The sequence below is a fragment of the Eucyclogobius newberryi genome, unplaced genomic scaffold (assembly GCF_026437365.1).
Source record: "Eucyclogobius newberryi isolate DKJ021-1_F unplaced genomic scaffold, fEucNew1.0.hap1 SCAF_1, whole genome shotgun sequence".
NCBI lineage: Eukaryota > Metazoa > Chordata > Actinopteri > Gobiiformes > Gobiidae > Eucyclogobius > Eucyclogobius newberryi.
In genome coordinates, this window is record NW_027315723.1 from 14,531,880 (window position 1) to 14,547,562 (window position 15,683).

Consider the following 15,683-nt stretch of genomic DNA (forward strand, 5'->3'; position numbering starts at 1 on the left):
CGCGGACATTTATCAGACGCTAGCCGTCGGCCGCTAGCGTACAACAAACTCCTGTAATTGTAGTTGATCAATGGCTACACGGGCTAAGATAGTGGGACGAGATAGAGTGGAACATTAGCTCACAATAGCGTTGCATGGTGACAGTAAAAAAATGGTACTGTGCTTTGGAATTAGTTTTACCAAGCGATGAAGGAACATTAAAGGTGATAATTGTGGACTTACAAAGACGAGAGTCATTATCAAGGGGAATATTAGGGAAAGGCAAATGATTTATACGGTTGAGGGCCGAGAAAAACAAAATGCGTAGAAAAAATCTAAATTTCAGATGGATATAAATCTTTACTTCCTTGATTAACTTTATTAAGATTGTAAAAGTATTTAATGTGTAATCATTTCCCTTTTTATTAAAAGAAAATTTTCTGGAATAGTCCAAGGTAGTTGCTTCCACGTGGTTCTCCTTCAACAACATGCCTAAATTGGACAAAATGTGGCATGACTTATGAACGAATGATATCATTCTCTTATGGATTTGGGAGATGCATATTGTAGACACAAGCTGAGACTCCCTGGGACAAACATTTCTGTCAGAAAATCCATATTTTTATCAAAGTAGTCAATGGTGTTTTTATGAATTTAGACTGGCGCAGGCTCCATGTGCAGTGTTGTGGGTTCAAATCCCTCCCTTTTCTCTCATCCCCCATTTCACACTTTCCTCTCCTGTCTAACTAAGCCTACGGGCAACAAAATCTTACAAATAAAAAGTTGATTTTCCAATTTGTCAATTCAAAGGAGCTATTTTAATATTAATATTTTGACATTCAAACGTTCCCAATAATTGTTACTAATACTGTAATTGGTGTTTGATTACTTGTGCATTTATTTTCCTTGACGTTGCAAAGTTTATTTGTTTAATATAAAATGATCCTTGCTATGATACAACATATAACCCTGGCAAAAATGTAAACCTAAGACTTGACTCTCATCATGCAATACCCAAACCACAACATTGTAATATTGTATTCCTCTGACTATTGCAGGACCATCCGGAAGCACTTGGGGGAGCAGGAGGTGTCCATCTCCTTGACCATCGAAGCTCTGGATGAGGGTGACTTCGGGAACTACTCGTGTTACGTGGAGAACAGCAACGGGAGAAGACAAGCCAACATACAACTGGCCAAGAAACGTGAGCGTTTACTGTTACTGTTGGACAGAGTAAACACGAAAACTCGGGGCAAGAGCTGGTCGTTTTATTCACACCAAAGCACTTTTCATGAGAAGATTGCATAATGCTATAAATGGCTGTATTGCCAAATGTATCGTTGGCAAGTATAGTGGAAAAGTGGTGGCAGTTTTAGTAGTAGTTGTGCAGTGGTAGCCAGGGGGGTGTAGTACTTTTATATTAAGCCAAGGAAATGTATTTTGAATTAATTTAACTGTTGAGTTTTATTCTTTAAAAAATCTTATTGTGAGCTCTCCAGAAATCTGACCTGTAACTTGACCTGGTGGTGCACTGTGGGACATTCCAGGCAAAGACATTAAAGGAATAATAGAGGATTATTGGCGCGCAATCTGAGTCTCATTTCCTTGTGGCGTGGACAGCCGAGTAGTTCTCCCACATGTCAATCATTCCTTGCTACTGCACACCTGCAGGCTCGTTCCCAGGATAGCAGCACGTTTCCCTTGCTGCGCATGCGTGGTTGATATGCCAGTGTGTGTTTAGAGAGTTCCTTCAGTGTACAGCACAAAAATGACGGCAGAGAAAGACAGTTTGAGCTGCTCAGAAGAGACAGAATTCTGCGGAGACAAGATCCGTCTCGCTAATAAACAAACACACGTGTAGCAGCTGTAGGCTGTTGCGCGCTTCCGCACCAGGTTTGATGGTAGGCGGCGTCTTGGAAACAACAGATGGGTCGGGGGTGAGTGTGACGAGTGTGCGCATGCGCATTTTTAACAGTCCTTTATATCTCCATGGAAACAAGGAGGTGGTGGACCCTCCACCAAGAAAGTATATAGTGCACCAAATGTTTTTTCCTTCCAATTACATAAACTTCAAATTTTAAATCAAATGTTACTGACGACTTATTATTCAACACATGATCATTTTTGGGACTCAATATTTATAGTGAGCACCTTTTTCTTTGCATTAGTGAGTAAATGTTTATTTCCTTGTAGTGTGATAAGTGAAGTTGAATAATTAACTTGCATAACTTTATAAATGAGTCAGAGAAGTTAAAAAGCAAAAAAAAATGTTGAACTAAAATGTCAAAATAAAGCCCTTTGTTTTAGATCCATTTACACAGTGAATCAGTAAAAAAGAAGATTTGGCATTTAGTGGCTCTTTAAGTGCTACATTGTGATATTTATTGGAAGATGTGGTACAAAATGGTTTACTGGTCATATTCTACTCTAGGGCTGTTGGTGTTGCATAAGGAAATTATCGTGGCACGTCTACTGTTACATACAGACTCTTAGATACTTTTTACTCTACTAGTTATTTCTTTGACCTCTTCTTTGTACTTCAGTAATATTGTAGTCACTGTATTATTATTTGAGTACATTTTTACCACTCCACCCACCATTATAGTAGTTCTAATAAGTGTTGTGGAGCAGAAAAACGGTTGTACTGTATTTATCTCATTAGCCTTGGTTTGGACACGCGCGTATGTCACGACCTTAAAATGGCTGATATAACGACCTGTTACATCCACAAGTCCATCATTAAATCCAGTGGTCCTTGGTTTTGACGTGAGCAGATAAAGCACAGAGGCAAATCAGCGGCATTGTGGGAATTGTTGTTTTTATACGCCTGGAGGAAAAAGGAAGGATACTAGGAACGCTTTGGTAGATAGTGCAGAAAAAGTTCATTCATCCTTTAGAGCCCGAGGAAGTATTAGAGGAGAAAGGCCAGACAAGCTGTTGGACCGCAGGCGACGACCTCCCAAAAAACACATAAATCCCACTTTGATGGAGAAGCTTCACTGGACTGGGGGAGCAGACCACAAGAACTTTATAGTGTCAAGATGAAGAAGTGGAAGAAGATATGTTAGTACTGAACACTCGCAATACTGACCTAACCTAATACTGATGTGCAACTCTGTCATATGTGCAATTGCTGTTGGAATTCATGTGCAATTCATGTGAAATTCATGTGCAATCTATGTGCTGTCGTGACACATATTCATGTGCAATTACTGTCGGGATCACATGCAATGGTATTTATGTATTTATTTATTTATTTGTCTATGGGAGTTTTTATTTATTTATAGGAGATCTTCTACTGAAAGTGTTTTTCAGACTTCCTATAAGTGATCTGTTCTTCTGTATCTACCTCTGTATCTACCTGCGTTGCACCAATGAAATTTCCCCATGTGGGACAATAAAGGAATATCTTATCTTATCTTATCTTATCTTATCTTATGAGCAAAATGCTACGAGGCATTACAGAACTGCCTTCCCCCGACAACCACTACTGCTTTGTTTTCTAAAGCGAGATCGTCTAGTTGCTTTATTCAGGACGTTTTTTGGACAATAAGATAAGATAATCCTTTATTGTCCACACATGGGGAAATTTCGGTGTAACTCTTATAAACAAAACAAAAAAACTCTTAACAAAACTCCTCATATCTTAATAGGGAATGGAGAGAAAAGAAAAAAGATAAAGATGAAAATAAAATAATAATATAATAATAAAATTAAATAAAGTAAAGTAAAAATAGCTAGCATAAGACTAAATAATACTAATACTAATGGTAAGTAAACAAAACACTCTTATTTACATCAGTTATGGCCTTAATTGCTTGTGAGTACGACAGTAATTGCACATGAATATGACGGTATTGCACATGGTTAAGTCAGTCAAGTATGTCAAGTATTGCACGTGTTCAGGGCTAGCAGTGTTTGTTAAGATAAGATAAGATAATCCTTTATTGTCCCACATGGGGAAATTTCATTGTTGTAACGCAGGAAGATACAGAGGCAGATACAGAAGAAAAGAACAGATCACTTATAGGAAGTCTGTAAATAAAAACTCCCATAGACAAAAACCCAACAAGAGATGGAGGGGAAAAATAATAAAGATAAAAATAATACATAAATACCATTGCATGTGATCACGACAGTAATTGCACATGAATATGTGTCACGACGGCACATGGATTGCAGATGAATTTCACAGTAATTGCACATGAATCACGACAGTAATTGCACATATGACGGAATTGCACATGGTTATACATATATATATATATATATATATATATATATATATATATATATATATATATATATATATATATATATATACTGTATATGTCATACATATACAGTCTGAATATAACATAATCGTGCATTTTAGAACACATAACACATTTAAAGGTTTGCATTTATTTATGTTTTCCCAGTGCTGTCTGGCCATTTTGACATATTTTAAACGATCAGAGCAGATAATCTTTAGCTGATGTAGTCCGAGCGCCTCCTGCTGGTGCTTTTTTTATATTTGTACATGTTGTGCCAATGTATACTTTGGGTTTACTTGTAAGATCTGCAGGCTCTTCCTTCCAGTGGCAGAAGTCGAATACATTTACATAGTAAGATACTCCGTCTTTTAAGCTCAGGCACTTTGATGGCAGCCTATAAGAAGGCTTTAAACCACTCTGAGAAGATTAGCCTAGTTTAAGGACAACAATTCCACCATAAACATTCTACTTAGTGTTATGAATCCATATCGTCGCAATAGTTGTGAGCTGGTCCTACTTTACAAAACGTTCAGAAATCTTTCATGTTTTTTCTGGTTGGTTGGAAATTGGTGGGAACAGCGGGAGCTGAGGTTTCTGCCCGTTTTTGTGGCACACTTTTGAATGGGGGAGCATCAATCAGAATACGGCTCACAACTTAAAAATGTCCTGATTTCGACTTTGCAGCAACTTTTTGGGAAAAGTTGGAATATGACAAGTCTTTTTGACCAACTTTATGTTAAGATTATCAGTGCTTTGTCTGTCTATGCATTTATATAGGGTCTTGAATCTTTAACTCAATCAACTTAACAGATAACGATGTGTAAAACACAAACCTACTGCCAGTTGTGCAGTGTGAAAACCAGGTAATGTTACACACCATTTTGTGGCCTGTTTTATTGCTGTTTTCTCTTTCGATGGTTCTCAATCTGGGAAAATTTCAAATTGATAAATGTGGATTATTATTTGATGGCCTTCCAAAGCAATTTAGATTGGTCTACATCCTCAAAATGAAATCAATTAGACAACAGTATTATATTGGGGGTAGTGGCCTAATTCTTATGTTTGGGGCTCGCAAATGCTAAAAGTTGTTTTCGGGGTCGCGAGTGAAAAAAAATTAACTACTGGGCTTTTCCACTGAAACTTTGAGTGAAACATTGTGAGCCAATGAGTTGACCTTGTATTATTAACAGTAAGGTTAGCCCTCTCGACCTTGTGCACCGTTGTGTCCTTGAGCAAGCCACTTCACCCACCTTATTTCAGTGTCGATGTATGCGACACATTGGTGGTGGGGAACGAATAATGAAATAAATGTGTCCAAAAATGTGCTTCATAAATAAATGCTTCATTAGTCTATTATTGAGTAATTAAAACCCCAATGCTAAAAGCTAGCCCGGGTTAGTTAACCTGTTTGTTTAAGCCTTCAGTTTCTCAACAATGCAGCGACACCTTTACCTTCTTTGCTCGCGGGCTGCTTGTTACTCTGCCCCCAATCTTTAACAGGAGAAGGAGTCGAGCAGGAGGCCAGAAGGACTAGGGCTACTCTTAGTATTATGTGCCGTTAGCTTGTTAGCTGAACTGCACCTGCCCACATAAACACGTCCTGGGGCCAAAGTATAGCCAAGGAATCTTTGTTTATCACCTTGCTTGTCCCAGTTTAGCTCGAAGGTCGCTAACCGCTATACGCCGTCTTGTTAGCCATCATCTGTTAGAATGGGAGGTGTCAAAGAGAAGGCTAAATGCTAACGTTTGATGGATACAGATGCAAAGGGTTAGCAAAGTCCAGTGGTTTTAGCGTATACATGTGCCATTAGTCAGTCAATGAAGGCCGGCTATGTGCACTGGAGCCAAACCACAGGGACAGACGGAGTGGACACTAAAGGAGGACCACGAGCAGACTCAAGGCAAAACTAGCCGACCGTGAAACGAAATATCCAGGGTCCAATCCAGGAAAATAACAGGAAGGACATGTTTTGTCTGAAAAAGGGTTTTTGACACCGTGATCAAACAGTAAACTCTGTCATTTATTTTCATTCATTCCCCATCGTTCTTCTTGAACAGATTTACGGAATCAAACTGTCTGAATGAAAAAGTAAAAGTTAAAACGACAAACGGTAAGATTAAAAAGCACTATACATTTGGTTTTACATTTTTGGAGTAGGTGCTAGTTTGAATTGAATGGCTTAATTTTGCTTTTTGAATGTGTTTTGCCGTATTTTTTTCATAGTTTTGGCCGGGGTGCGACTTATACTTATATTTATACTTATATGCTCCAGAGCGACTTATATGTGATATTATTTGTTATTTTCGCACATGCAACCGCATTTCATACTCCAGTGCGACTTAAAAATATGTGTTTTTTCTTCTCTATTATGTATTTTTTGGCTGGTGCGACTTGTAGTCTGGAAAATACGGTAAATGTATTATTCACTTCTTGCAGACGAAGCTTTAAAGGGAGTCATCTGGACAATGTTTTAAAAATCAAGATATTTCCACTTACATCCTTTTAATTTTGAATCTGATTGAAGTCTTGATTTAGAAAAAACATTGTCCAGCTGACTCCCTCTGAAGTGTTTTCTACTATAGACCACTCCTGGACATATGAGAATTACAGACTATAATTACCCTTATATATTGTAATCTGAATAACCATGAGTATATTGTTAGACCTTGGTTTCCATTACATATTCTTCTCTCCATGGTAGATCCAGCCCCTAAAGACCAGGCCATATAACCTTGTAACTCCAGGCGCCTCCTCAGACTGTTGAGCTTTATACGAGTCCATTTCTCCCTGTGTAAAATATCTCCTGCGCTCTTCTACACTGTATCTTCCAGAAAATAACTCTTCAGAAATGAGTTTTAGTGGAAACGGATCCATCTTGTGCTCTTCAAAGAATCTCTCTCTCTCTTCCAGCCACGCTTTTCATGAGTTTGAGTCCAAGCAGCATAATGATAAATGAAGAGGTCATTTTTGCTCTCAGCCGCAAGCCTTTTTCTGCAGTAGCACATGCAGCAGTCGTACAGATTATTATGACCATCGAAGGGTGAAGCTCTGATGTGTTACAAGAATGAAAAAGGTAAATGAGCGTTTACATAATTGCATCTCCAAAACTGTCGCTTATTTGGGGCGTTTGCAGTCTTTCAGAGGTCCTTTAGTTCAGCTCTTGTGGTGTTCCGTGTCTTAGTGGCCAATGGAAGTTGTGAATCAGTAATTGATTATTAGAATGTACAGTATGCAATGTATTTTTTGGTCAAGGTTTTGAAAAGGGCTGAAAAATCGTTCTCTTTTTGTTCAGTATTCATGTCGGAGCTGTGCGGTAACAGACTTTGATTTAAAAATGAAAAAGAAAAAAGCAAAGTGAGTGAACATTTTCTGCTTTTGTGAATTGAACAGAGTAAAACGGGTGGTGTAATTTTCCAGCCTGATGGAGTTTGAGGCAAAGTGGTTTTGTGCTGCTTGACTCGGGAGCTACAGGTTTCACTTTGGTGGATTGAAACATTGTCACTGCAACTATTGTACAATTATGGCTTTCATACATGTCACATTTTAATAGGACTATTTGAGAATGTTTGTAATGTTATAAGTCAAATCAGGAGTGAGACATTTACGGGAGTGATGAGTTCTAAATCTGAATCTATTCTATTCAAAATGCAGGGACAATTTATACAAACGGACACATTTTTCTGTCCAAATAATTCAATAAAATAAAGGTGTTATTTGTCATTAACTTGGGCAACACTGTAAACGCCCTCGTATTTGTTTTTTAAAATAATAACTCTTGAAAGCTCTTTTTGACATCTTACACCAAATTATACCTGAGTGTTTGATATATATGACGATACTAAATGGCAGTGTTGCTAAATTCCAAAATATTGTTCTGAAAGGCTTTACAAAAAACATTTATCAAATCATTTGTTACTGCTATCACATCATTACTCTTTAAATCTAATAAAAAGGTAAATTTGTAGTGAGTTTATGGTTCTAATTCAAAAAGCACTAATATAACCTTAATTTTGCTCATTTTGGAGACCGTCATATGTGAAGATGATAATGAGCCTTGTCTATACAAGTCAGATTTACCATTACAACCCATTCTAACGCCTCTCTGGTCTGTCTCTAGCGGAGTTGATGTACACGGTGGAGCTGGCCGGGGGGCTCGGGGCCATCCTGCTGCTGCTCATCTTCCTGGTGACGATGTACAAATGTTACCGCATCGAGATCATGCTCTTCTACAGGACGCACTTCGGCAGCGAGGACCTCGACGGAGGTGAGACACAGTTATGGCGTAAAACTGAGCAGACATCTTGAATTTTCTTCAGTCTATATACGTACTGATATATCTGTATGTGGAGGTGAACTGGTGAATCCTAATGTTACACAGTGAACTACATGAATACCTGAATGCAATAGGGATGCACAAAAAATAACAATTATAAAAGTCAAATTGTGTGTTTTCTATACACATTTCTATAAAGTATTGTGGTTAGATCTGCAATATGTTTTCAAATCCAAAATCGGTTCAGAGTGCACATTTTGAACAAGTCAAACTGAAGCTAAACTTCCCATAGAATCCCATATTAAGTTTGTAGAGTTCTAAACTACAGAGTAGGAAGGTTGTATCTCTTTCCTCTTTATGGGAACATCTGCTATTTGATTACAATTGAAATTGCAATTTCGATTCATTCATACTGCAGTAAACAGCTGTATTGGTGCTATTCAAGTGTACGAGTTACTAGAAGGATTGAATATGAATAAAACACATTTACTGACCTTTTTTTTTATATAACGAATGGAGAACATATTGTAACGTCACATATGATTTCATGGCTGTTGTTGATGTAAGACATGCTCTGTGCAGCCGATAGTTTAATATTCATACAGAAAACTAGTACTAGAACTGTGTACAGTAATCCCTCGTTATAACGCGGTTCACTTTTCGCGGACTCGCTGTTTCGCGGATTTGCATCGTGCATTGTGTTCTGCATTCTGATTGGCTTAACAGTCTCTCCGTGTCTTCTCTACCTGTGTGTCAATAACGTTATGGATTAATATGTACACAAACGTAAAAACGCTTGCCAAATTGAAGTTTGCGAGGCCGGTGAGAGCGGCGCGCGTGAGCTTCAATGTTTTATGGAGTATTTCATTGTATAATAACTGTAAAAAAATAAAGGTTTCTACTTCGTGGATTTTGCCTATTGCGGGTTCGTTTTGGAACGTAACCCCCGCAATAAACGAGGGTTCACTGTATTTATTATTACAAAGACAGATTACTCACAGTTCACTCCCAAATCGCAAACTAACTCCAAGCCTTCTCCTTTCTGTGGTTCATACACATTTATTTAAATCACATTCAAATACTTGACTCGATAATTAAAACAATATATAGACGGTTTTATTTTAACATGTAGAAATGTTCTTCAAAAATGTATCATCATTGTCAAATTATTCTTAAAACAAACATCTTGGTCCCACACACCATTAGCAACAGTCTGTATGCTAATGCTAAGGTCGGTGTTCAGATATTATGCTAAAAACTGATAGTGTTTCTCTTCCCTGCTGCAGCCACGCCCACCTGTGTGTGTGACTTAGAAACACAAATTAGATGCAAAATAAATGTAAAAATGCCATGACAAATCTTTGATGGTGTTGCCTTTTGACTCCCATTTGCAAGCTTGTATTTAAAGTAATCACAAGCCAGACATCGCAACAGGAAGCCGAGTGGCAAAACCTTCAAACATTTGAAGCTTGCTGTTTTCTGAGTAAGACTTGGTAAACATCGAGGACTCTTTAGGTCGGTAAACAAGACATTTTTGTAGGAAATGGCAAAATCAGTGACACATTTGACAAATGGTAAAGTAAGTGTAGTAAGGAACACATAATTATCAGTGTTGGATGTGACAATACTAAAAGATGACTAAAATATATCATTTTAGTCATCTTGCACATTGGTAAATTCCAAAAGATTGTGCATGAGATGAAATAGTTTGTGGCCTGTACATAAGTAGGAATGCTTTTGAAAACGTACAGCAAATACTAAAACAAATGATATATTCTGTTGAAGAACAATATTTCTTATAACCAGGAGAGAATTAAACAAAGATAAATGTGTGAGGTTGTTCAGAGATGTTTAAAGCTTGTATTCTAGAGAGATTGCAGATTTTAAAGTAATCTTTGGAGCCTTTAAATGAAAATAGCATGTGTGTGTGAAGTGCAGTGCAGTCTGTCATCTTAGCAGCGTATGATCATGTTGCCATAGTGAATAATGCCCTATACCAGACTGAAACATTAACTTGGGGACCTCATCAGCAGAAGTTAAATAAAGGCGGGTGTTATTGGACCATGAGGACGAATCATGGCCCAAAATGTTCAAACTCCAGACGAGGAGGAGGTTTTAATTTGATTTCTCTGTAACGAGTCTCAGAAGCACCGGCTCGGGCAGTGAACTGTGCTCATGAGATTGGTTCAGAGAGGAACAGGGCCAAAGACGGTGGGGAGCGGGAGGTATTTAAAGTGGGAAAGAATGGATAATAGGGTTAGGCTCTGTTTACGGTTTTAGGGGGAAATGTAAGTGTGTAATTGGTTGGATTCATGTGGTCATCAAAGCGAGGCAAATATGACTCTGTGGAGAGGCAGTTTTAAGGAACAATGAATGAATCCATTTTTCCATGACGATGATTTACTAATGGGGAAGTAGGTTACAATATACATTTTCTTTTTTAGTGCTGCAATTGTCCAAAGAAACATCACAATTTAAAAAATATTCACAATTATTGACATCATGGTGAAATCCTTAATTTTCTTTACTTTTTACCATTTTAAGAACTCAAACGTTCTGAAAGTTAAAAAAAAAAACACACACAAGTGTTGAAGAAATAATTCTATAAGGAACATTTTTGCTTTCAAGATGTAACATGGAGACCAGCAGGTGACGCCACCAGGCTAACGGGTCAGATCTGTGTAGAGGCGACACTGCTCACAGTAAAAGATCATGTTTTCAGCTAAAAACACCAGTCATTGGATAAAAGCAAGATGGATAAATGCCATACTGTGGAATGCCAGGCAAAGACATGTAGACTAATGGCAGAAATGTTCCATATTGCACCTTTAAAGCTGTGTGTAATGTGTGATTCTTCCCTGTTCTTGTTCTCGTTCCTGCTCCTCGCTGCAGTAACGTCATAATGCTCCATGGTCCTACGACTTTACCTTTAAATCGTTCAATCCACAGGCTCCTTTTATGTGCGACTGAAACTGCAGGGAAAAAAATCCTCCTTGAACTCCAAACGCCAAATTCACCCGCCAGTGTCCATTTTAATTGCGCCACCCCGAGTGAGCGCCGGGACGAGAGGAACAGATTTTCGATTTGTTCCTCCCTATAAAAGGTTTAGGTTCAATAAGACACAGCAGGCCGCCTCCGGATGTCCCATGGGTGCAATGCTTTAGATTAGATCACTGCACCTCCACCGAGCCGCTACACCTGCATCCAGATAAAGGGTTAGCATCTGCGCCGCGCCGTGCTAGCTGAATAACAATGATCGATGGAGGAAGACGTCTTTTCAAGGCCCGAAGTTGGAGGTCCAAAATGCTGAACAGCTGATCCTGCAGACGTTGCAGTAGCGGTAATGACGGTAGTTGTATTAATAGTAGTCTTAATGTAGTTGCCCAGCGATACAATGACGGTGGATTCAATACTCAAACATGCAAATTAGCCTAATTATTTGGGTGATACAATGTCCCTTACAGAGACCTTAAATGGGGTCTTATTGTGTCTGAAAGCTGCCACCCCTGTAGTTTAGACCTCTACAAAGATTTCAGTCTTTTCTCAGATGTAAACGCTCCTGGATGGGTTTTGAAATGTGTACAGTGAACTATCATTAATACAATTCAATATTTTCCGCAAATTGTTCAGGAAAATATAGGGTAATGTTGGATAATGCCAGGACTTTTGGTGTAAATAAGATGGAATACAATAGCTTTATTCAAGATTGATCTAATATTGGAACGTGTGAATCAGATGTGATCAAACATTAGTAGGAAGTGTGTTTTTGGTCCTTTTTTTTTTTTTTAAATGGTAAACTTTTCTTCAGTTCAGCTTCCTCTCCTCTTACATCTTTGAACAATAATTATTTTTAACAAAAGGTCCCTAAATATTCACGACATAACAGCACTGCACCAAACTCCCATTTTACACTAAATTTAATTACTGCTTCTCGCCTCGTTCAGATGCAAAGTATTATTCCCCTGAACTAAACTGAATAAACTGCAAAACAAAACAAAACAAAACATTGAAATCATTATATATGGAGTTTGCTTCGTGTTAGCGGTCCAGACTATTGCAGCTTCTGTTTATGCTAATGTGGTCCAGACAAATCCTGTCTATTGTGAGTTCAGATGTTTAGGTTTACCTCTAGGCTGCATACGATATATATTATACTTTATGTGAGGTGGAGCTGTAGCACAGACACGACCGAGCATAAACTGTGTGGTGGAGGGAGAACGTCCAGTTCTACTTTGAATTCTTCAAGCTAGTTTAGTTTTTGGTGGACTCAAATGTGTTTCTTTTCCCTGCAACTTGGGTATCTATGGATTTAAAAAAAAGATTACATCAGGAAGTCTGCTGCCATTTTCTCCTATAAAAAGGTCAATTGGAGTAATGAGGCAGCTTATGATAAATCAATTGTACACTGTAATAGATACTTAATAGATAGTACTACTGTAATTCCTTAGTAACATTCAAACAAGACTGTCTCTTTACATGTGGCCAATAGACGACCAATGACCGAGCTGAAGTTTCCTTATTGTGGCTTTTCCTTATCAACAGATGAACTACTCCTTTTACATTAGAATTCAAATGACTTTATTTATCCACAAGGGAAAGTTTCTTTGATTATCGATATAAAACAAACTTTAACAGGTTTAATTTCGGTATGAACGTTAAAAAATATGCATCTGCATTTAAAGTTACAAACATGACATGAAACTTCTCCATGGTGACAAGTAGGTACCGCCGACAACGTTACAGTTCAGATCTGTGCAGAGGCGAGGCCGCTAACAAGAATATGTTTATGTAAAAAAAAAAAAGAAGTAAATAAACTACATTTTGTCCTTTTAATCCACATTTTTCTGTTTTTTTCCAGATAACAAAGACTACGACGCGTACCTGTCCTACACTAAAGTGGACCCGGACCAGTGGAGCCAAGAGACCCGCGAGGAGGAGCGCTTCGCCCTGGAGATCTTGCCCGAGGTCCTGGAGAAGCACTACGGGTATAAACTCTTCATTCCAGACAGGGACTTGATCCCCACAGGAAGTAAGCGCTCTCTTCTCCTGCGCGCCTGAACGTCTCGTGGCATGTGTCTGTGGCTCGTGGTGTGTTCATGGTCCATCTGTGTCGTGGTGTTGTGACTAAGGCCTGCAAAACACTATTTTAGTATCATTTACATAGTTTTAGTTTTACACAGCTGTCGTGCCGGAGTTTGAAGGTAATAATTATAGCTTTGCTTTTGTGAAACTGTAGCAGCAATAATGAGCAGTTATAATGATGGTAATGGCTCAGTTATTTTAATATATTTGTAGTAGATATTAAAAATAATTGTATGCAGTAGTTACATTTTAAGTACATTTTATGTCTTTTTATATAACAGTCTTGAAGTGAAGCGCACATGGTAACAGTCAGTTATTCCCACCACGATATAAATGACTATGGTAATAGAAGTACAACTGGTAAACTTAACCATCAGGTATTTAGTGACAGCACTAGCAGTACTGTTGTTGTTGAAGTTTTAGTAGTTGTGGTTAGTCATAATATTAGTAGGAAATTGTACATATTGTTAGTTGTTGTACTGCTAGTAGTAATTTGTAGTTGTGTAGTAGCTAGTACTAGTACAGTAACTAGGTAACAGACATAGTACTACTACTATTACAATGGCTGTTTTTGTAGCGGTATGTTTTGTAATGGTGGTTGCAGTAGTAGTAAATATGAAATAGTTTATATTATATGTAGTAACATGTAATAGCAGTATGTAGGCAAAGTAGTAACAATATACTATAATACAGTGTTGTGATAATAAGCTGCCAGTCTATTTTTGTCGATGAGACATTAGCTAAATTAAATAAAGAAAATTGTAGTATGAATATTGGGCCAGTAATATTTTCACCTTTTGCATATTTTTGTTCCAATTTTCCATGTTGAATTAGATTGTTCAAAACCACAGCCTCTTTCGCATGGATATTTCTGCATGTGTGGTACTTTATTTTGGATTAACTCATCAAAAGCTTATTTTAATTTGATGTTATCGCAATGTTATTAGTCTTCATTTCAATACTTGCATCTGCCGTCCGTCCCCGCACGCACACTCCCCCATTACTAATAATTGGACATGTCTTTACTATTCTGTGCTGTGACGTATTGGGACTTCTGTGATATGGGAAAATGGCATAAAAATGCAAGGATTGGGAGGAACCACAAGTAACGCTAAACCAGCTACTTTGTCTTATGTGTCTTTATGTGCAAAGATTAGCTCTAGATCCCATTGGACTCGCACTAGCATCTCAAGCATTAGCATCTCAAGCATTAGCATCTCAAGCATTAGCATCTCAAGCATTAGCATAACACAATCTCAAGATGCAGACCGGGCGTTAGTGACATAATGTTCTCATCTTCCTCATTCGTCTTTTAGACAGCAATTTAAAAATCTCACTTGACTTTTTTATGCTGCAAGTCCCATATTAAACTGGAATAAACTGGTCAAACATGGCCTGGATCAGAACGGTTTATGCCAGATTTGAGTTCCCACCTAAATGTGTGTTTCTTTTAACCCGACTTTGAAATGTGAAATATTTATGTTTAGGTTTCACCAATGATCATTTCCAGGATGACACCAGGCTACTTAGAGGTACTTCACTCCAGATCTTTGACGTGCCTCAGACAGCATTGATGCTCCGTTTAGTTTAGCAAACACAATTCATTTACAAAAGTAATACTATGTGTAAGTGGTCTCTAAAGGTTAAGAATAAGTTACTGGTCAAATGATTGGAAGTAGTACCCACTAGTTTTTAGCCATTTAATAGAAGACCCCATGATCTCCAGTCATTAGGTCAATGTTTGAAAAAATATATAAAAATTTGATGTCAGCAAATGCAAAGTAGTGTTTTAAATCTCCCGGCTGCTTCATCAGAGTTACGACCTAGTGGCACAGCCGTAGTTCACTTGTCAAAACCTGGACGTAAAATATGAAGGAATGATGGCCACGACTTTAACCTTCGACCCACATTAGAGAGACTTGGCTGAGGGAATAAAACCTTTAATACCATCTCTGAAAAGACGTGTAGCTATTTCTACATAAGTTAAATGCATTTGTCATAAGCAAATGTGTATTTTTCCCTGGGCTTGTTCTGGTCAGAGTTTACGGTTAGGAAAAAAAATAACGTTTTAGACAAATTATATCTATACAAT

General features: G+C 38.0%; 1 protein-coding gene across 2 annotated transcripts in view; it reads left to right on the plus strand.

The window, feature by feature from the left end:
* Nucleotides 1–15,683, plus strand: part of LOC140346403 (interleukin-1 receptor accessory protein-like 1) — a 351,979-nt gene that overhangs the window by 332,885 nt on the left and 3,411 nt on the right. The window contains exons 8-11 of one of the 2 annotated variants that reach the window (XM_072432477.1): nucleotides 1,038–1,183; nucleotides 8,354–8,500; nucleotides 13,368–13,538; nucleotides 15,079–15,123. In XM_072432477.1, the coding sequence (XP_072288578.1) occupies nucleotides 1,038–1,183; nucleotides 8,354–8,500; nucleotides 13,368–13,538; nucleotides 15,079–15,123 (509 nt within the window). The remainder of the gene's footprint in view (nucleotides 1–1,037; nucleotides 1,184–8,353; nucleotides 8,501–13,367; nucleotides 13,539–15,078; nucleotides 15,124–15,683) is intronic. The other variant, XM_072432558.1, reaches the window with a different exon arrangement.